Below are 21845 nucleotides of genomic sequence, written 5' to 3'. Positions count from 1 at the left end.
GATGTAAAAAAAAAAAAAAAGAAGTATTGAATAGGTAAAATTATTACTAATTGTTGATTTATGGATCTGATTTGATCTACTATATTAAGAACCTGAAAAGACAGAAAGATTAAAACTTTCATTTTTCTGTATTTAAAATTAACAGTATTCTGTAGTCTGTATTTCATATATCACTCCCTAAAAAATATATAAGTATTTGGTTCTTAAACTGCTAAATAATTTAGGAATTTGCTATGTGTAGAATACATATTCAATTATGCCATTGGATCATTTCACTTTAAGTGAAAAAGTCATGGAAATTTATCCCTGAAGACCCCACTTGTGGGTATAGACTGGAAGACAACACTCCATATACACAAGACAGTTTGAGTGATTCTTCCTTCACTGGTTATGCACTGATACAGAAAAACTGTCTCACATTTTCAAATGTGTAGTGTTCAGCCTCCTGATGATCTCAGGTTATAGAAGAATTGCACCACAAAAATCATAATTTGGGTTTGAGATATATACAACATGCATAACTGTGCATACTTTAAAAAATATTGTCCAATGTATATTTGCTCTGCTTTAAGTTAAACATATTTTTCAAAGCATCAAAGAGGGCAGAGTAGAAGGATGTGCACTTACCTCCTCTTGCAAGAGCACTGAATTCACAACTAACTGCTGAACAACCATTGACAGGAAGATGCTGGAACCCACCAAAAATGATACTCCACATCCAAAGACAAAGGAAAAGCCACAGTGAGACAGTAGAAGGGATTCAATCACGATAAAATCAAATCCCATACCCGCCAGGTGGGCAACCCACAAACTGGAGAACAATTACACCACAGAAATTCTTCCATTGTAGTGAAGGTTCTGAGCCCCACATCAGGCTTCCCAGCCTGGAGATCCAGCAATGGGACTAGGAATCCCCAGGAAATCTGACTTTGAAGGCCAGTGAAATTTGACTGTAGGACTTCCACAGGACTGGGGGAAATAGCGACTCCACTCTTAGAGGGCACACATAAAGTCCTGTGCGCAACAGGACCCAGAGGAAAAGAGCAGTGACCCATAGGAGACTGAACCAAACCTACCTGATAGTGTTGGAGGCTTTCTTGCAGAGAAGGGGGGCAGCTGTGGCTCACTGTGGGGACAAGGGCACTGACAGCAGCAGAACTGGGATGTACCCATTGGTGTAAGCCCTCCTAGAGGCCGTCATTAGCCCCACCTACAGTTTGTAGGTTCCAGTGCTGGGTTGCCTCAGGCCAAACAACTACGAGGTAGGGAACAGAGCCATCAGCAGACAAGCGGATTAAAGTTTTACTGAGAAAGGCTCTGCCTACCAGAGCAAGATGCAGTTCTACCCACCACCAGTCCCTCCCATCAGGAAGCTTACACAAGCCTCTCAGATAGCCTCATCCACCACAGGGCAAAGAGCAGTAGCAAGAAGAACTACAATCCTGCAGCCTGCAGAACGAAAACCACAATCACAGAAAGTTAGACAAGATGAAAAGGAAGAGGATTATTCACAGTTGAAGGAATAAGATAAAACCCAAAAAAAACAACTAAACAAACTGGAGATAGGCAACCTTCCAAAAAAAGAATTGATAATAATGATAGTGAAGATGATCCAAGATCCTGGAAAAAGAATGGAGGCAAAGATTGAGAAGATGCAAGAAATGTTTAACGAAGACCTACAAGAACTAAAGAACAAACAAGTAGAGATGAACAATACAATAAATGAAATGAAAAATATACTAGAAGGAATCAATAGCAGAATTACTGAGGCAGAAGAATGGATAAGTGACCTGTAAGACAGAATGGTGGAGATCACTGTCATGCAACAGAATAAAGAAAAAAGAATAAAAACAAATGAAGACAGCCTAAGATACCTCTGGGACAACAGTGAATGCACCAACATTCGCATTACAGGGGTCCCAAAAGGAGAATAGAGAGAGAAAGGACCCGAGAAAATATTTGAATAGATAATAGCTGAAAACTTCCCTAACATGGGAAAGGAAACAGCCAACCAAGCCCAGGAAGTGCAGAGAGTCCCAGGCAGGATAAGCCCAAGCAGAAAAACACTGAGACACATAGTAATCAAATTGACAAAAATTAAAGACAAAGAAAAAATATTAAAAGCAACAAGGGAAAAATGACAAATAACATACAAGGGAACTCCCATAAGGTTATCACCTGATTTCTCAGCAAAAACTCTGCAAGCCAAAAGGTAGTGGCATGATATATTTAAAGTGATGAAAGGGAAGAACCTACAACCAAGAATACTATACCCAGTAAGGCTCTCATTTAGATTTGACAGAGAAACCAAAAGCTTTACAGACAAGCAAAAGCTAAGAGAATTCAGCACCACCAGACCAGCTTTGCAACAAATGCTAAAGGAACTCCTCTAGGCGGGGAAGAGACTGGCAACTTAACAAAAAAACAAACAGAAAAACCTTGTACATACATAGACTGTTATATCAAAACTGCATGGGGGGCTTCCCTGGTGGCGCAGTGGTTGAGAGTCCGCCTGCCGTTGCAGGGGACATGGGTTCGTGCCCCGGTCTGGGAGGATCCCACATTCATGGAGCGGCTAGGCCTGTGAGCCATGGCCACTGAGCCTGTGCGTCCGGAGCCTGTGCTCTGCAATGGGAGAGGCCACAACAGTGAGAGGCCTGCGTACCACAAAAAAAAAAAAAACTGCATGGAAACAGCAAACCCAAAAACTCCAATAGATACACACGTGCAAAAGAAAAAGCAACCCAAACACAGCACTAAAGAGGGTCATCAAACAAGAGAAGAGAACAAAATAGGAAGGGAAGAAAAAAGACCTATAAAAACAAATCCAAAACAATTAAGAAAATGGCAACAAGAATATACATATCGATAATTACCTTCAATGTAAATGGATTAAATGCACCACCCAAAAGACACAGACTGGCTTAGTGGATACAAAAACAATACCCACGTATATGCTGTCTACAAGAGGAACATATACAGACTGAAAGTGAGGGGATGGAAGAAGGTATCCCATGCAAATGGAAACCAAAAGAAAGCTAGAATAGCAGTACTCATATCAAACAAAATAGACTTTAAAATAAAGACTCTAATAAGAGACAAAGAAGGACACTACATAATGATCAAGGGATCAATCCAAGAAAAAGATATAACAATTGTAAATATATATGTACCCAACATAGGAGCACCTCAATACATAAGGCAAATACTAACAGCCATAAAGGGAGAAATCGACAGTAACACAATAATAGTGGGGGACTTTAACACCCCACTTTCATCAGCAGACAGATCATCCAGACAGAAAATGAATAAGGAAACACAGCCCTACAATAACACACTAGACCAGATGGACTTAATTTATATTTATAGAGCATTCCATCCAAAAGCAGCAGAATACACATTCTTCACAAGTGCACATGGAACATTTTCTAGGATGGACTACATGCTGGGCCACAAGGAGAGCTTCAGTAAATTTAAGAAAACTGAAATCATATCAAACATCTTTTCTGATCACAATGCTATGAGATTAGAAATAAACTACAAGAAAAAAACTACTAAAAACACAAATGGGCTTCCCTGGTGGTGCAGTGGTTAAGAATCTGCCTGCCAATGCAGGGGACACAGGTTCGAGCCCTGGTCTGGGAAGATCTGACATGCCGCAGAGCAACTAAGCCCATGCATCACAACAACTGAGCCTGTGCTCTAGAGCCCGTGAACCACAAACTGAGCCCACATGCCACAACTACTGAAGCCCGTGCACCTAGAGCCCGTGCTCCACAACAACAGAAGCCACCGCAATGAGAAGCCCACGCACCGCAACAAAGAGTAGCACACTCTTGCCGCAGCTAGAGAAAAGGCTGCATGCAGCAATGAAGACCCAACACAGCCAAAAATAAATAAATTTATTTTTAAAAAACCCACAAACACGTGGAGGCTAAACAATATAGTACTAAACAACCAATGGATCACTGAAGAAATCACAGAAGAAATCAAAAAATACCTACGGACAAAAGAAAATGAAAGCACAATGATCCAAAACCTATGCAATGTAGCAAAAGCAGTTCTAAGAGGGGAGTTTACAGCAATACAATCTTACCTCAGGAAACAAGAGAAACCTCAAATAAACAACCTAACCTTACACCTAAAATAACTGGAGAAAGAAGAACAAACAAAACCTAAAGTTAGTAGAAGGAAAGAAATCATAAAGACCAGAGCAGAAATAAATGAAATAGAGACAAAGAAAACAACAGCAAAGATCAATGAAACTAAAAGCTGGTTCTTTGAAAAGATAAACAAAATTCATAAACCTTTAGCCAGACTCATCAAGAAAAAAAGGGAGATGGCTCAAATCAAAATTAGAAATGAAAAAGGAGAAGTTACAACTGACACCACAGAAATACAAAGGGTCATAAGAGACTAATACAAGCAACTGTATGCCAATAAAATGGACAACCTGGAAGAAATGGACAAATTCCTAGAAAGGTACAGTCTCCCAAAACTGAACCAGGAAGAAATAGAAAATATGAACAGACCAATCACAAGCACTGAAACTGACACTGTGATTAAAAAACTCCCAGTAAACAAAATTCCAGGGCCTGATGGTCTCATAGGTGAATTCTATCAAACATCTAGAGAAGAGCCAACACCTATCCTTCTGAAACTCTTCCAAAAAGGTGCAGAGGAAGGAAAACTCCCAAACTCATTCCATGAGGCCACCATCACCCTGATACCAAAACCAGGCAAAGATACTACAAAAAAAGAAAATTACAGGCCCATATCACTGACAAACATAGATGCAAAAATCCTCAACAAAATACTAGCAAACCAAATCCAGCAATACATTAAAACGATCATACACCATGATCAAGTGGGATTTATCCCAGGGATGCAGGATTTTTCAATATCCGCAAATCAATCAGTGTGATACACCACATCAACAAATTGAAGAATAAAAACCATATGATCATCTCAATAGATGCAGAAAAAGCTTTTGACAAAATTCAGCACCCATTTATGATAAACACTCTCCAGAAAGTGGGCACAGAGGGAACACACCTCAACCTAATAAAGGTCATAGAGGACAAACCTACAGCTAACGTCATACTCAATGGGGAAAAGCTGGAAGCATTTCCTCTAAGATCAGGAACAAGACAAGGATGGCCACTCTCACAACTTTTATCCAACATAGTTTTGGAAGTCCTAGCTATGGCAATCATAGAAGAAAAAGAAATAAAAAGAATCCAAACTGGAAAAGAAGATGAAAACTGTCACTGTTTGCAGATGACATGATACTATATATAGAAGATCCCAAAGACGCTACCAGAAAACTACTAGAACTCATCAATGAATTTGGTAAAGCTGCAGTTTACAAAATTAATACACAGAAATCTGTTGTATTTCTATACACTAACAACGAAAGATCAGAAAGAGAAATTCAAGAAACAATCCCATTTACCATCGCATCAAAATGAATAAAATACCTAGGAATAGCCTATCTAAGGAGACAAAAGACCTGTACTCTGAAAACTGTAAGACACTGATGAAAGAAATCAAAGAAGACACAGACAGATGGAAAGCTATACCATTTCGTGGATTAAAAGAACCAATACTGTCAAAATGACTATGCTACCCAAGGCAATCTACCGATTCAACACAGTCCCTATCAAATTACCAATGGCATCTTTCACAGAAGTAGAACAAAAAATCTTAAAATTTGTATGGATACACAAAAGACCCCAAACAGCCAAAGAAGTCTTGAGAAAGAAAAATGGAGCTGGAGGAATCAGGCTGTCTGATGTCAGACTATACTACAAAGCTATAGTCATCAAAACAGTATGGTACTGGCACAAAAACAGAAATATAGATCAATGGAACAGGATAGAAAGCCCAGAAATAAACCCACACACCTATGGTCAATTAATCTACAACAAAGGAAGCAAGACTACAGAGTGGTGTAAAGACAATCTCTTCAACAAATGGTGCTGGGAAAACTGGACAGCTACATGTAAAACAAATGAAATTAGATCATTCTTTAACACCATACACAAAAATAAGCTCTCAAAGTGGATTAAAGACTTAAATGTGGACTTCCTTGGTGGCGCAGCAGTTAAGAATCCTCCTGCCAATGCAGGGGACATGGGTTCGAGCCCTGGTCTGGGAAGGTCCCATGTGTCGCAGAGCAACTAAGCCCATGTGCCACAACTATTGAGCCTGCACTCTAGAGCCCGTGTGCCACAACCACTGAAGCCCATGTGCCTAGAGCCTGTGCTCCGCAACAACAGAAGCCACCGTAATTAGAAGCCCACGCACCGCAACGTAGAGTAGCCCCCACTCACCACAACTAGAGAAAGCCCATGTGCAGCAACAAAGACCCAATGCAGCCAAAAAAAAAAAAAAAAAATCCCAGCAATATCTTTTTCGATCCATCTCCCAGAATAATGGAAATAAAAATAAAAATAAACAAATGGGATCTAATTAAACTTAAAAGCTTTTGCACAGCAAAGGAGACCATAAACAAAATGAAAAGACAACCCACAGATTGGGAGAAAATATTTGCAAATGATGTGACTGAGAAGGGATTAGACTCCAAAGTTTACAAACAGCTCGTAAGGCTTAATATCATCAAAACAAACAACCCAATCAAAAAATGGGCAGAAGACCTAAATAGACATTTCTCCAAAGAAGACATACAGATGGCCAAGAGGCATATGAAAAGATGTTCAACATCGCTAATTATTAGAGAAATGCAAATCAAAACTACAATGAGATATCACCTCACACCAGTCAAAATGGCTATCATCAAAAAATCCACAAACAATAAATGCTGGAGAGGGTATGGAGAGAAGGGAACCCTCCTAAACTGTTGGTGGGAATGTAAATTGATGGAGAACAGAATGAAGGTTCCTTAAAAAACTAAAAATAGAGCTACCATATGACACTGTAATCCTATTCCTCGGCATATGTCTGGAGAAACACATGATCCAAAAGGAAACATGCACCCCAGTGTTCACTGCAGCACTCTTTATAATAGTCAAGACATGGAAGCAACCTAAATGTCCATCGACAGAGGAATGTACAAAGAAGATGTGGTACATATATACAATGGAATATTAGCCATTAAAAAGAATGAAATAATGCCATTTGCAGCAACATGGATGTACCTAGAGTGTCACACTGAGTGAAGTAAGTCAGAGAAAGAGAAATATCGTATGATATCACTTATATGCAGAATCTAAAAAGAAATGATACAAATGAACTTATTTACAAAACAGAAACAGACTCACAGACTTAGAAAACAAACTTATTGTTACCTGGAGTGGAGGAAGGATGGGGGGGAAGGGATAGTTAGGGAGTTTGGGATCGACATATACACACTGCTATATTTAAAATGGATAGCCAACAGGACCTACTGTATAGCACAGGGAACTCTGCTCAATGTTATGTGGCAGCCTGGACGGGAGAGGAGTCTGGGGGAGAGTGGATACATGTATCTGTATGGCTGAGTCCCTTTGCTGTGTACCTGAAACTACCGCAACGTTGTCAATCAGCTATACCCCAATATAAAATAAAACGTTAAAAAAAAGCATTTTTTAATGCATTTATAAGAATATTTCTTTGGTTACTCGACTGAAGATTTAATAATTAAAATTTTAACCTTATTTTACTCGTAAGAAACTTGTACTTTCCTTCATAAAAATGTACATTTATATTTTAAAAAGAGGTAAAAATGGATGAAGGAAAGAGAAATTCTGAGATCTATTACTCTAAACATCTATGTATCTTTCAGCTATTTTTTCCAACAAACTTTCGTGTTAGGACCTAAATGTATGTGTAAATAATATGACTCCTACAAAACCTGCTGTTATTCCTAAAAAAAATAAATAATAAGGCACTAATATTGGTACTATAAATTCATACTAAAGTCATGAATACCAAACTTTTTAAATTAAAAAGAAAAAAGTCATCAAAACAGACCTGCCAGACTTTGATTCTCTTTCAGAATAAGTCAGGAGCAGGGAAGTCAGCAGATCCAGCTAAGAAGTAGAAGAGACATACAACCAACTAATCGCATTTGTTATAAGCATATAAGGACATTCATTTTTTGAACGCTTTGTCACTTCCATAGCCACAGTTTTTATTTCAAGTTCTCTCACCACCTTATAAATACCCAGTGAAAACTACAACAAATTGCTCAAAAACATCAATGTATCTGCTTAATATGTTGATTTTTTATAAAGAAATTGAAAAAAACCCAAAGAACTGTGATGTCAATTGTGTGGGGTGGGGGCAGGGTGAATTTGGTAGCAAACTAAATTTTGTTTAATTACTTCTCATTACATCAATCCTTGGCAGATCATAATGCTTTTTCTGCACTAAAACAATCATTAACTTTAAAATTACTTGCAGAACAGACAATCTGATTTAAATTAAAACCTTTAACAAGATAAAAGAGATGAAGTAACCAATAAGCATGTTCAAATAACACATGAAGAAACAAAACAAAATATTTTACACATTGAAGACATTATTTTTAAGAAATACACATTTTAGCACATCACCTATATTCTGCCAGTTAATTTTTCTCCACAATTGTATTAACATGAAACTGTAATTTTCTGATTATGTCACAAAACAACAGTATACTGAAATCAAGGTAGAAAAATCAATTAAAACCATACAACCGCCATGAAAATATAACCTTTGTTTATGTATCTATTTAATACTTGCCTTTCCCAAAGATTGTTTAATAAATGCAATATATCAAATCATTCTATTAAGAAAAACATGCTGAATACTTGAAAGCTATGAATGAACTGCGTAAAAATGAACTACAAACCCAAGTTTTGCCATATCAAAAGGTATGATAGAAATTACTCCTTGCCACCTCCAAAATACTGCAAGTTGATTTGAATACAAAAATAAAATCTCTGAATTCCCATTAATATGTTGTGCCTAAGAAAATACATAAGTTCTGAAGAAAGTTTATTCCAAAAGATTAAGAATACTTCTACAGGGCCTCTCCCTGGCAATCCAGTGGTTAAGACTTCACCTTCCAATACAGGGGGTGTGGGTTCGATCCCTGGTCAGGGAGCTAAAATCCCACATGCCTCGTGGCCAAAAAACCAAAACAGAAGCAGAATTGTAACAAACTCAATAAAGACTTTAATAATGGTCCACATCAAAAAAGAAATCAAAAAAAGAACACTTCTACAATTATCAGGTTTTTTTTTTCTTTTAATATTTCTAATTCCTGGTCTTCAAAATAAACAAATGATTACTACCCAACACGGGCTTCTATTCCGGCAACCACACACTTTTAGCAAATTATTTCAATGAAGGACTGAAATAATCCTTGAAGGATTTTAATTGGGGAAGTAGTTTACTAAATCTGTGTTTTAGAAGGATGATCCTGGAAGCAGTGTGTATGATAGACTATGAGACAGATACATTTCAAAGACAAAATAATGGAAAATATCCAACTCCAAGTCATTTGCTCTTGCACACCACGTAAACATCAGCTCATTCCCTCACATCATGCCTGACTTCTCTTTAAACTCTCTTCACTGACCTCAGTACTGTCTTCAAGGTTCCCATACAGCACCAAGCTTGTAATAGACCATGGAGTAGAAAACTGTGTACAGAAAGGGGAGAGAAGCAGCACGCGTGTGAAGTGAATTTGGCAGTATTCCCCTTAAAAGATTTCAAATTAGATCACTGCTGTGATGATATTAGCTGCTTTGAAATCTTTTCACAAAGGAATGGGCCACAGAAAGGAATTCAACATGCCTTAGCCAATTGTATGATGGGAGAGGCTTTCCAAGTCTGAGGGACCAACTACTCTCCTTTTGCTTTTTTTTTTAAAGTATCAACAGAATGAACTTTTGTGTTTCTGACATTTGGGAAGTTTTCCAGCACTTCCCTTCACACCTTTCCTAAAAAGGAGTATTTTCTGTATCTATTTGCACTGAGAAGGATGCACAGTCCAGAAAACAATTTTTTTTCTTTTAGAAGAATTTTAATGGTCATTTTGATTCTAAGACTTTTGCCCAATTTTCAAAACTTGTAAAAGTTTTTAAATATAATTTAAAAGTTTTAACTCTATTTGTAAACAGATTTTACAATGTGTAATAGTATTGACAGAATTTTTTTCTGATAAATCTGTTTTATCTAATCTAGTACACCAAAATAATTTTATGTAAAAGTCTGAATTAAAAATCTATATAATACTATAAAGTTACTAATATATGTTTAACTATATAGTATAAAGTTAACTTTACAAATAAAGTACTGTATGTGCTACAAAGAGACTAAAAAAGCAGATAGAATTCTATAAGAGACACTGAAAGAACAGGTTATGAATATGAGTTTAGGACTCTGGTAGACAATTTATTCATTTATTCAGTGGTCACCTAGCAAACCGAGGGTAGGTAGATTGCTAGAGTTTTATCCCTCTATCCATTAGTTGCCAAAGTGGATATCTGAACCACTTGGCACACTACCAAGATAATGACCAACTACTCAATACTTCTTTCTCTCTCTTCTCCACCTAGTCTCTTCTTGGAAGTTCACAGTTTAAACTATTTGACAATAAAATATTATAAGCTCCTTGGGCTTCCCTGGTGGCGCACTGGTTGAGAGTCCGCCTGCCGATGCAGGGGACATGGGTTCGTGCCCTGGTCCGGGAGGATCCCACATGCCGCAGAGCGGCTGGGCCCGTGAGCCATGGCCGCTGAGCCTGCGCGTCCGGAGCCTGTGCTCCGCAACGGGAGAGGCCACAGGAATGAAGGGCCCATGTACCACAAAAAAATAAATAAATAAATAAAATATTATAAGCTCCTTTGAAACCTGGCTCTGGATTTTGTCCCCCTTCACTGTCCCCAGTTCCTCTAGTACACAGCATGGTATTTTGAACCAACAAATACTTTTCTGTTGAGTAGGTGAAACAGTAAGTGCCCCAGGTCATGTAGATAACCCTGTAAAATAGAGAAAATCTATTTACATATATTGATGACTATACACATATAGCCTGGTAACACCAGATGGGACTCTGCCAGAGATTAATTATTTACATTTTTTTAGTGAGAAAAGTGCTAGCTAGCTATTTTGCCAGTACTGATGTGGAATCAGTGAAAAGCTATCTCACTAGGAGGGTAAATCACCCTGAATTACTATGGTATCCACCCAAGGAGGGTAGTACAGGGGTGAAAAACCTTGATTATTTGGTGGTAGTGGCACAGTAAGATCCTTTGTGCTTTGAGGATTCAAAAAGAAAGCTGCTCTCTTCTCCCTTTCAGTTGATCACTAAAGAAGAAAGAGAACACAGGCACAGTGAAACCAGGGCTGACCCAGTGTTCCCGGGGCCACCCATCATTCCTAGAAACTGAAACCCACAGAATGCAAACGTGGAGCACCTCTGACCAGGCCTGTACCTACAGGAGCGGGGCCAGCACCTCTGAAGAGTCACAGAAGCCTGCACTACTATCTGTCAGACTATGCCAATGAATTTTCAGCAAGTGGGCAGCAAGCAACAGGGGAAGCTCCAGAGTGATTGGGCTTCCTAGGAAGCCTGTCCTCTGTAGGAAGAAGGCTGACCCCAACCTCCACATTAGACCAGTGAGCATAAAGATTTCAGAATAATTTGGTGGCAACAGGACAGAGCTAAGAAGAGATACTAAATTTCATTTTAATAAAGCAACAGAGGCTCAACTGGAGGACAAATAAATTTTAAGAAAAAATGATAAACTTGACCATACTTGAAGCCTGAGTTTTAGAACAATTCATGCTAGTTATATGTAGTATGTATTTCTGTTTTTGCATGCTTTTATCCATTTAAGTACAACATAGGCTGCTTTTCTTTTTTTATAAATGTATTTATTTATTTATTTTTGGCTGCCTTAGGTCTTCGCTGCTGCACGCGGGCTTTCTTTAGTTGCGTTGAGCGGGGGCTACTCTTCGTTGCAGTGCAAGGGCTTCTCATTGCGGTGGCTTCTCTTGTTGTGGAGCACAGGCTCTAGGCAAGCAGGCTTCAATAGTTATGGCACGCAGACTCAGTAGTTGTGGCACGTGGGCTCTAGAGCGCAGGCTCAGTTGTTGTGGCGTACGGGCTTAGTTGCTCCGCGGCATGTGGGACCTTCCCAGACCTGGCTCGAACCCATGTCCCCTGCATTGGCAGGCAGATTCTTAACCACTGCGCCACCAGGGAAGCCCCTAGACTGCTTTAATATTTTCAATTTGGGCTAAAAAATCCTTCCCTTCTTGGTATGCAGAACAATTTTTCAAAGATAAAACCATTTAAAAAAAAAACAGGCTGATTTATATTGCAGATGTAAGCAACATCTTTTCTGACTCCTAGTGACATTTTGTTGTTTGTCTGTTACCATAATCTTCTCTCATGGGAATTCACAGAGTTTATAGTGAATCACAGCATAAGGATTCTCTTTACTATCAAGGGGCAGCTGGATTTTCTGATTCTTCTAATATCCATTGGCCTTTGTGGCCAATGGTGAATCACAAAGTATTTGGCAAGTTGCTCTGCACCGAAGGAAATCTTTCTCCAGTAACCCTTTATTAGATCATAATAGATAATGTAATTTTACTTAAGTTAGAAAAAGCCTTTGGAAGAAAATGAGTTTAAATTTATTCTGTAACAAATAATGTTATAGTTTTGATACTGGAAGTAGGAGAAGGCAACATATAAATGTTTAAATGGCATACAAGTTATATATATATAAGAATGCAGGTAAGCAATAAGATGAGAAATCAAAGAACATCTAATAGGACTTCCACTTCCAGATATGACAGGGACACTGACACCAGACTTCCCTCCCACCAAAATACAGCAATAAGACTAGTCAAAAATATATGAGGCAACTGCTTTCAAACAACAAACAGGAAACAAAGGACTCTGATCATTGAAATAAGGTAAACACCCCTTGTGTCCCAAGCTGGACAAGGCTTTCTTGCCCACAACACAGGGAAGTGGAACCCAAGTAGAACCTTGCAGTCTCACAGTGCTAAAGAGACAGAGATCACAGTTTGGGAGGCTGAAGCAGCTGGAAAATGCTAGACAAGGTACCAAAGAGGAAAAAGCTGTGAGACAGTGAAGAGGGGCTTAATAAATAACATATGCGAGATCACAAAAGAAGTTACTGGAGTAGAAGACAGATACACAGATATCATCCAACCTCTAGATAAGGAGAAAAAAAAAAGATTAAAAAAGAAAAAAGCCTCAGTGATCTGTGAAACATTATCAAATGATCTAATGTGTGTAACTGGAGTTCTTGAAAGAAAAAAAAATGTGGGGCAGAAAAATATATAAAGAAATAATAACAGGAAACTTCCCAATTTGGGAATGAAGAAAAGCCCTTGCAGGATAAATATAAAAAATCCTACATCATGGTACATCATAGACAAACTGCTAACACCAAAGATAAAGAGAAAAATTTTAATATAGCCATAGAAGAAGACATATATAGGCTAACAATGATACAAATGATACAAATTACAACTGACTTCTCATCAGAAACAATGGGATCAGAAGACAATGGAAAGCTGTCTTTTAAAGTGCTAAAAAAAATTGTCAACCCAGACTCCTATATCCTGAGAAAACATGCTTCAAAGTCAAAGGTGAAATAGACATTTTTGCATTAAGAGAAAGTGACATAGTTCAGTAGAACTATGACAGTAGAACTGCACTACAAGAAATATTAAAGAAAGTATCAATACTTTAGGCTGAAGAGAAATGATACCAAATAAAAAAGAGATCTACAAGAAAGAATGAAGAGTACAGGAAAGGGTAAATATATGGGTAAATACAAAGAATATCTTTTTAAAAAATTATTGTGATTTCCTTTAAAGATAACTGACCACTGCAAAATAAACATTATATTGTGGGGTTCATAACATATATAGATATAAAATACATGATATAATAACACAAAGGAAGGAGGGTAAATGGAAGTATACTATTGGAAGGTTCTTTTTTTTTTTACTATTTATTCATTTATTTTTGGCTGCTTCAGGTCTTAGTTGCGGCACATGGGCTCCTCATTGCAGCACGAAGACTTCTAGTTGTGGCATGCTGGCTCCAGAGCACATGGGCTCTCTAGTTGTGGCACGCAGCCTCAGTAGCCCTACAGCATGTGGGATCTTAGTTCCCCGACCAGGGATCAAACCCGCATCCCCGGCACGGGAAAGTGGATTCTTAACCGTTGGACGACCAGAGAAGTCCCTGGAAGGTTCTTAAAATTTATATTAAGTGGTACAGTATCCTAAGTAAGCTGTAATAAGTTAAGGATGCATATTGTAAACTGTAAAGAAAAACCAGTAGAGGAAATAAAATGGAACACTAAAACGTACTCAAGTAATCCAAAAGAAGACAGAAAGTAGGTAGAGAAAGAAAAGTAGAGAGGAACAAAAACCAAATTGTGGTAGCCTGTGAGGGAGGAGAACTTAATGCCAGTAAGAAAATAAAAAGTCAAAAGAGTTGTCACTTACACCCTAATTATGAAAAGAAGTTGGATAAGCTACATAATTATAGTTTTTAAAATTTTTCAGAGACTGAGGACACCCAGAAACCAAAATCAACTCCAAAAAGTGATAAGCCCATTTTAAAACAGAAGAGATTTCCAGTTGCTATCACCCTTGACTGTAATGGGAGGACAAAGAATCTGCCACAGACAAGCACTAAAAAGAAACCAGTCTAACTTTGAAGGGCTATGTGGGGACTGGCATACCAGCATAGAATCCAGAGCAGCCCCAGACACAGAGAGAGGCTGTATGAACTACCTGGCCCCCCTTCACACAAACTCTTTTCCACTGGTTTTCACCAAAAATGGGGGCAAGAGAAGAGAGCTGAGATCATCTCCCTAAAGTCCTCTAGGCTTTGAGCTAAGGAAGACTTGAGGAATGGAAGATAACAGGAAAGCCAAGAGAAACTTTGCAGAGGCAAGACCCACCTTCAGAGTACAGGGCAGCCATACACAGGCCAACGATGGGGCAGCAGGGCTAAAAGAGCTCTCAAGGCACAGAAAGCAAGGGGCAGAACTAGAGAGCAAAGAGAATTCTTCAGCAACCTAAATCTGGCCACTGGTCTGTAAAGTAGGGAGATACCGCCTACAATTCAAAAAGAAGATTTGGAATAGTCCACGAATACATTAAAAGGTGCTCAATACCATTAGTCAAGAGGCAAAGACACATTCAATTAAATACAAATTAAAACAATGTAATGTAACTTCACATCCATTACTACAGCTAAAATAAACAAAGCCAAAAACAGATAACACTAAATACTAGCAAACATGCAGAGTAACTAGAACTCTCATATACTTCTGTGAGAAGTGTAAAATGGTATAACTATTTTAAAAACTGCTGGGCAATTTCTTATAAAGTTAAGCATACACCTATATTATGAATCACATTTCTACTAATAGGTATTTACCCAAGAGAAGTAAAAACATATATCCATAAAAAGTCTCATACAAGAATGTTTATATTAGTTTTACTGATAATAGCCCAAAGCTAGAAAAAACTGACATGTCCATTAAGAGGAAGGTATATTATAAATTGTATGTTTATACAATGGAATTCTACTCTGCAATAAAACAGGATGAACTACTGACACATGCAACAGCATGGGTGCATCTTGAAACCATTATTTTGAGTGAAAGAAGTCAAACAGAGAACATACTATATGTTCCCATTTATATTATTTTCAACAACAGACAAAATTAATCTATGGTAAGAGAAATCAGAATAGGGTTTGCCTATAGCAAACTGATTGACTGGAAATGGCGTAAGAGAACATTCTGGGTTAATGGAAATGTTCTGTATCTCAAATAAGATGTTGATTACATGGGTATATACATTTATCAAAACTCAAGAATTGTACACTTGAGCATTTCACTGTACGTAAATTTTACCCCAATTAAAAAAAACCTTGAGAGGACAAAAATATGAAGAACAAAAGTTAAAAGAAAAATAATACAACAGAGGAGAAAGCCATGGTAACTGTTAAAGTTAGGTATTGGGTATATGGGGGCTTACTATTCTATTCTGTCTACTTTTGATTGTGCTTAAAATTTACCACAATAAAAAGTTTTTTAAAAGGCAACTGAATAATAGTGTGTTGTGTATTTGAAGTTTGCTAAGAGACTAGATCTTAAATGTTCTCACCACACACTCACACAAAAGGTAACTTTGGGAGGTAACAAATATGTTAATTAGTTCAATTGTAGTAATCATTTCACAATATATACATATGTCAAAACATCACACTGTATACTTTAAATATGTACAATTTTTACTTGTGAAAAATAAACAAAAATTAAAAATTTTTAAGTATCACAGTAAAAAAAAAAGCCAAAATATCATTTAACCTTTTCCATATGGTATTTAAAATATAAACCCACAATACTCATTGCCAAATAATATATAAAGTTATTGAAAAAAAGGGAGGAGGGACTGGATCTGCTCAGAAAAATAGTGCTTCAGGTTCCAAAGTTCTTACACCACAGACTATGATTTCAATAACATTAGCCAGAAGATTTTTTGGGGGGGGAGGTAATTTGGAACCAAGTTAAATTAGTCTTATCTTTCAGGTTGGGGTCTATGGACCACGTCTGGAAGATTTTGAAAGCAGATGTACCAAGCACCTCTCTTCATCCATGGTTCATGATGTCTGTGAGAGCTTGTCAGAGCTCCACACATATCACCTAGGTGGACCACTTCAGTGTTTTCTGGCCATTGCTCCACTACCAGTATCCATATCACTGTGACTGAGGACTTTTCTGAAACTGCAGAAGGCTGCTGCTCTGTCCATGTGTGTACATGTGCAGCATGCCAGAAGTAACAGAGAATTAACACCCACCCTCCCACCCAATCAGCTCTCAACCATAATTTTTGGAAGTTGATGTTGAAGTACTGTAGCTCTTTCAGCACTTTAGTGTGATGATTCTGAGGGATATGTTTCACACAGAATTAAGCTCTAGTTGCCCACTGTGGTGGCTGGAGTAGGAGTTCAGAGTATGCCACCCCAAAATATGCCATCCTGGTGTACTGATTATTTTAAGTTAAAGGCACTGAAAGACAGCAGATGCAAGAAGGGCACTCTAAGCTTCCTTCTTCTTCCTGAAAGCAGGAGATAAAATTCCCATGCAAAAGGTGTTAACCCCCATACCAGGAGGAAGGAAGACATTCTTATGACCAGAGACAGGGAGGTGAGGCCAAATGACAAACAAACCTTGTTAAACCAAACCTTATCTTCCTAGTCACTTTTCTACAAATAACTGCCCTTGCACAAACTCCTTTGTCTTGTCCATTTTCACAATTTACTACTCATTGTCCAACCTAGTATATATGTGTTTGGTTCTAACTACACTTCTTTGGGTCTTCATTTTTCTTATGAAGGCTCCTGTGTACATGTAAAAATTACTAAATAAAATCTGTATACTTTTCTCCTGTTAATCTGTCTTAACGTCAGTTTCTCAGGCCCAGCTATGGGGCCAAAGAGGACAATACACTTTCCCTATACTGACTTAACAACATACTCTTTATAGCCTGTCTTCACATTTCTATACCCATCATCACCCCATGCCAATGTTCTCTGTACTTCCTCCAAAATTACTTGAGTTCAGGTTAAAAAAAAAAATATATATATATATATATATATATATATATAATAGAAAGGGTACAAAGCATACTACAAAAAGGAAAAAACAGATGACAGAATGAACCACTTCACAGACATACTACTGATCGTGCTGTTGCTAACCCTGGACTTCCTACTATTAATAAGAGCTTTTGCAATTTCAAAGCATAACAGTTATGTAAATAGGAGAGTTCAATATACAATTAATCCTATACCCCAAGACAGGCTGTTTTAAGCCTTTGGGGCAGCTATGTTACATGGAGCTCTTTTGTTGACAATTCACAGAAGCCAACTAGAGTTAGCTTAAGCACAAAGTCTATGGGCCTTAAGAACAGAATCAGTGATTGGGAAATTAAAGAAAACTTAGGAAGTCTCTGCCTCCATCTTTTTTCTAGTTATTTACTTCATCTTTCTCTCCTTGTTTCCCAGTCCACATGGCTACTCCCAGACCTCACAAGATTATACAGTATTGTATAGAAACCCAGAGAGAAATAGAGCCTGATTTTCTTTCTCAGCCTCCGCTGTTCTCTCTTGTTCTCTTTCCTTCTCCCACACTGTCCTTTTCAAAATGCCCAGGGAGAGAAATGGTCCTGCTTGGGTCAGGTACCTACACCAGGACCAATCAACTGTGGAGAGAAAGCAATGTCACAAGGTAGAAAAACGGCAGTACTCTGCAATCCAATAGAATGGGGAAAAGGGACATTCCCCAATACCAAGAATGGGTATTGGCAAACAACCCAAGAGAATCAACTATATGAGTCATGGATCTGTTTGAGAAACTGATAAAAACATTGGATCTTCTTCACAGCAATATGTACACACTCACAAACACCAAACTGTCCATACAATTTGAGGGCATTCATGAAGCCCCTGTAATCCATTCTTAGATCCTAATTTTAAAACTCTCTATTATCCATTTAGATATTTTAAATGCTTAAAAATTTTTCAAATACTGCTCTTAAATTTTCAAATTTTAAATACTGAATGTGAAATTACATTCAACGGTTTTTCAACCACAAAAAAATACACATAATAAAATATTAAGTCTTTCACAGGAATATAACACATAAGAAGTCTATACTAATAACATGGACTAGGTAGAAGAGGCTAACAATCAGACATCAACTGGAGTCTACTGTCATCAAATGGACACTATATGGCAGTCCCTCACATTTTTTACTGCAGTTAAAATAACTTTTCCATAGTATGTCCCCAAAGACGGTCAAACACTTGGGGGATGTGTACCTAGCCCCTCTCCCATTCAAATCATAACACTTGAAATTACCTCATAAAGAGATACATAAAGTTATTAAAAAAATTAGTAAGATCTAGTGCATTGCTACTTATGATGGCCTAGAAAAAAAAAGTCTATACATAGTTTAATCAAAAGTTTCTACTCAAAATACACAGCTATTACTGTATGCAATTTTACTCAAAACAAGCAAAACCAAACACAAACAACAAAAATAAGCTAGGGAAATAAAATCAGAAGTAAATGCCTCAAATCTATTATGAAACAGGTGAGATATAAATTTAAAATCATATTAAAGTAGTCAGGAAACCTATACCCTCCACTGGTTACTAGGAGGCAGTCAATGACATTAGTAATATATCCTTAACCTCTGAGAGTATATAATGGAAGGAAATGGCCACATTTTACCACAAAATGTTCTTACATTACAGGAAAAGACAGGAAAATAGAAAACAAAGAACAATGTTTTAACAGAGAGTTGTGTTACTCAGACGTTCTTTAAATGTATCGAAAAAGGGGCTTATGAATACAGTACTATACCTATGCATTTTGATTCTATAACATATCTTGTATAAACTTCATATATGAAAATACTACGAAAATCTAAAATATTCGGTATTATATCCATGCATTTTGACTCTATAATGTATCTTGTGTAAGTTTCATATATGAAAATACCCTGAAAATCTAAAGTGTTATCTTTGCTGATATATTTTCTAGACAATCTCTGAAAGAGAATCTAATTTCCTGAGTATGTGAATACATAAACTTGATGAAAGCTAGAATGATGAAACACCACTGAGTCTGATTACATACAATAAAATTCAAAGATCATATTCCCACACCATACTGAAAATTTTTGTATTAAGTAGAGTTGGAAAAAGGAAGACTCTCATTATATGAGGTTAAAAAATATTTTTTTAAGCAGAGTCAACTGCTATACTAATTATCATTTTTGTATACAATATTGAACCTATATATGAAAGTCAGCACATAAAGTCTAAAAATTAATCAGCTACTGTGTTTCAGTTAGAAATTTCTGTACTTGAAAAACTTTGGAGAAAGTATTTTTTAAATTATAAATTCATTCATGGATTTAACATGAATAGTTTTTAACAGTTTCACATGTCCCTGAAGTTCTGTGACAGGCAGTAATTTGTAATTTTGGTTGAGTCACACATTTCAGTCGGATACACTAAAAGACTAGCTGGTATTCCTGAGTTACTAGGAAGAAATAATCCCAGCCAATGTGAGTGACATCTGTATTTTTTTTGCTCATTTTTGAATGCAGAGTAACTCTTATGTAATACCTGAAGCACAAGTTTTTTATTAAATCATACTTCACTTTTTAAAAAATATGCGAAATGACACAGGACAGAGGAATCTGCAAATGTGTGGGTTCACAAAGGAAGGTCTCTGAATACACCTTGTAAGAAAGTCAAAGGGTTTAATGGTAGCTCAGAAGAATGCAGGATTTTGGTACTATCAATAGGTACATCATAATCTAATAGGATGATCAGAAGGCAGAACTGACAATTCTAGGACTCAAACTTAAATTCTGCTACTAAATTCTAGTATGATTTCACATTAAATCCAAGTTAATGTACATCATTTACCTCACTAGAGAATGAGAGAAAACACTGTATGTATCTGCTTTTGGGACACTAAAATGCAAAGTTCATATAAATTCTCCTATGTGAAATTCAGAACTGAAGGAGCTTTTGGTACAAATATTTCACCAGGACAGTGATTTGAAGGAGCATTGATTCCAATGCACAACTGTAGTAATTGTAGCTGAAAAACATAAATGCCACCTTCTCATACTTGCATCAAGGAAAAGACTCTGAGTCATATTTCATCCACATTCCTTAGTGTCATCTTCAAACAAGTAGACAATCAAATACTTACAAATATATCTAAAGCCCACTGCCTAGACACAAAGTAAGAAATATTAATAAAAATAGACTTGTAATATACAAAAAGCTCGTGTGCTACAGACTATGATTACCTGGAGGTAGGAATTGCAGTTGGTTATTAGCTAACCGAAGATGACGTAAAGCTCTCAGACGACCAATTTCTGGGCAAACAATTTCTAAGGCATTGTCACTAAGATCCAAACACTGTAGTTTTACAAGGGACCCAATGGCTTCGAAGAGAAAAGAAGGGTAAAAGCATGATTAATTTGACCCAAGTGTTTTAACACCAAACTTTAATGCAAGTACTCCAAGTTTAAATATTTTAATGCTTAATATCCCTGTCTCCAGGGCTGACATAATAGTAAAAACATATATCAAAGTAAAATTTTAAAAAATTTTTATTAGAGTATAGTATCAAACTAAATTTTATGAAGTGATAACACTTCTACCTTGATATAAAGTAAGTTTAAAAATAGCACGAATAAAAATGTTAAAACAATGTAAAAATTACTTGAATAAATAATTCATGAAATGATATATATATATATAGATATTTTATCTAACCAAAATGCTTAATTGGATTTATTAAACTTAAAAGTTATCATTTTATTATTTACCCAATGACAGTTTATCTGATAATACATTTTTACCTAACCATTATAACCATTTTAGGCTTCTTAAATTTAATTTAATTGTAACAGTTAACTGGATTACTAATTAGAGGAAAAAAAGCTTTGAAACTAATAAAGATGCTCTATAATTAAAATTCCCTAATTTTCCAACCAAAATTGGTTTAAAGAAACAATCTGTTCTACTATTATAAACTATAATAGCACTATACTATCTGTTCTACTATTTAAACTATAGCACCGCCTAACTAAAAACTTGAAGTGCACGTACCTTCCGGAACCACAACTATGTTATTTGAGTGAAGATACCTAGAGGAAAAGAAGGGAAAAACAGCTGTTATCCTTCAGTACTTCTGCTAGATAATCACTCTGTAAAATGCTCACTTAGAGATTTATCAAAT

At 36.9% G+C, this 21845-nt stretch overlaps 1 protein-coding gene across 8 annotated transcripts in view; it reads right to left on the bottom strand.

The window, feature by feature from the left end:
- LRRC28 (leucine rich repeat containing 28) overlaps positions 1-21845 on the bottom strand; it is a 187465-nt gene that overhangs the window by 126572 nt on the left and 39048 nt on the right. For all 8 annotated transcript variants that reach the window (XR_016392020.1, XR_016392022.1, XR_016392023.1 and 5 more), the window contains 2 exons: positions 21716-21753; positions 20908-21045 (listed from right to left, as the gene is read on the bottom strand). Coding sequence is in view for 4 of the 8 variants with exons in the window: in XM_022598839.3 (XP_022454547.1) it covers positions 20908-21045; positions 21716-21753 (176 nt within the window). In the remaining 4 variants the exon portion in view is untranslated. The remainder of the gene's footprint in view (positions 1-20907; positions 21046-21715; positions 21754-21845) is intronic.

This window comes from Delphinapterus leucas, chromosome 2 (assembly GCF_059928025.1).
Source record: "Delphinapterus leucas isolate spDelLeu-1000000601 "Yukka" chromosome 2, BTC_Dleu_Yukka2, whole genome shotgun sequence".
In the NCBI taxonomy this organism is placed as follows: Eukaryota; Metazoa; Chordata; class Mammalia; order Artiodactyla; family Monodontidae; genus Delphinapterus; species Delphinapterus leucas.
The sequence above is the reverse complement of the archived record's forward strand: the minus strand, read 5'-3'. Positions and strand labels throughout refer to the sequence as shown.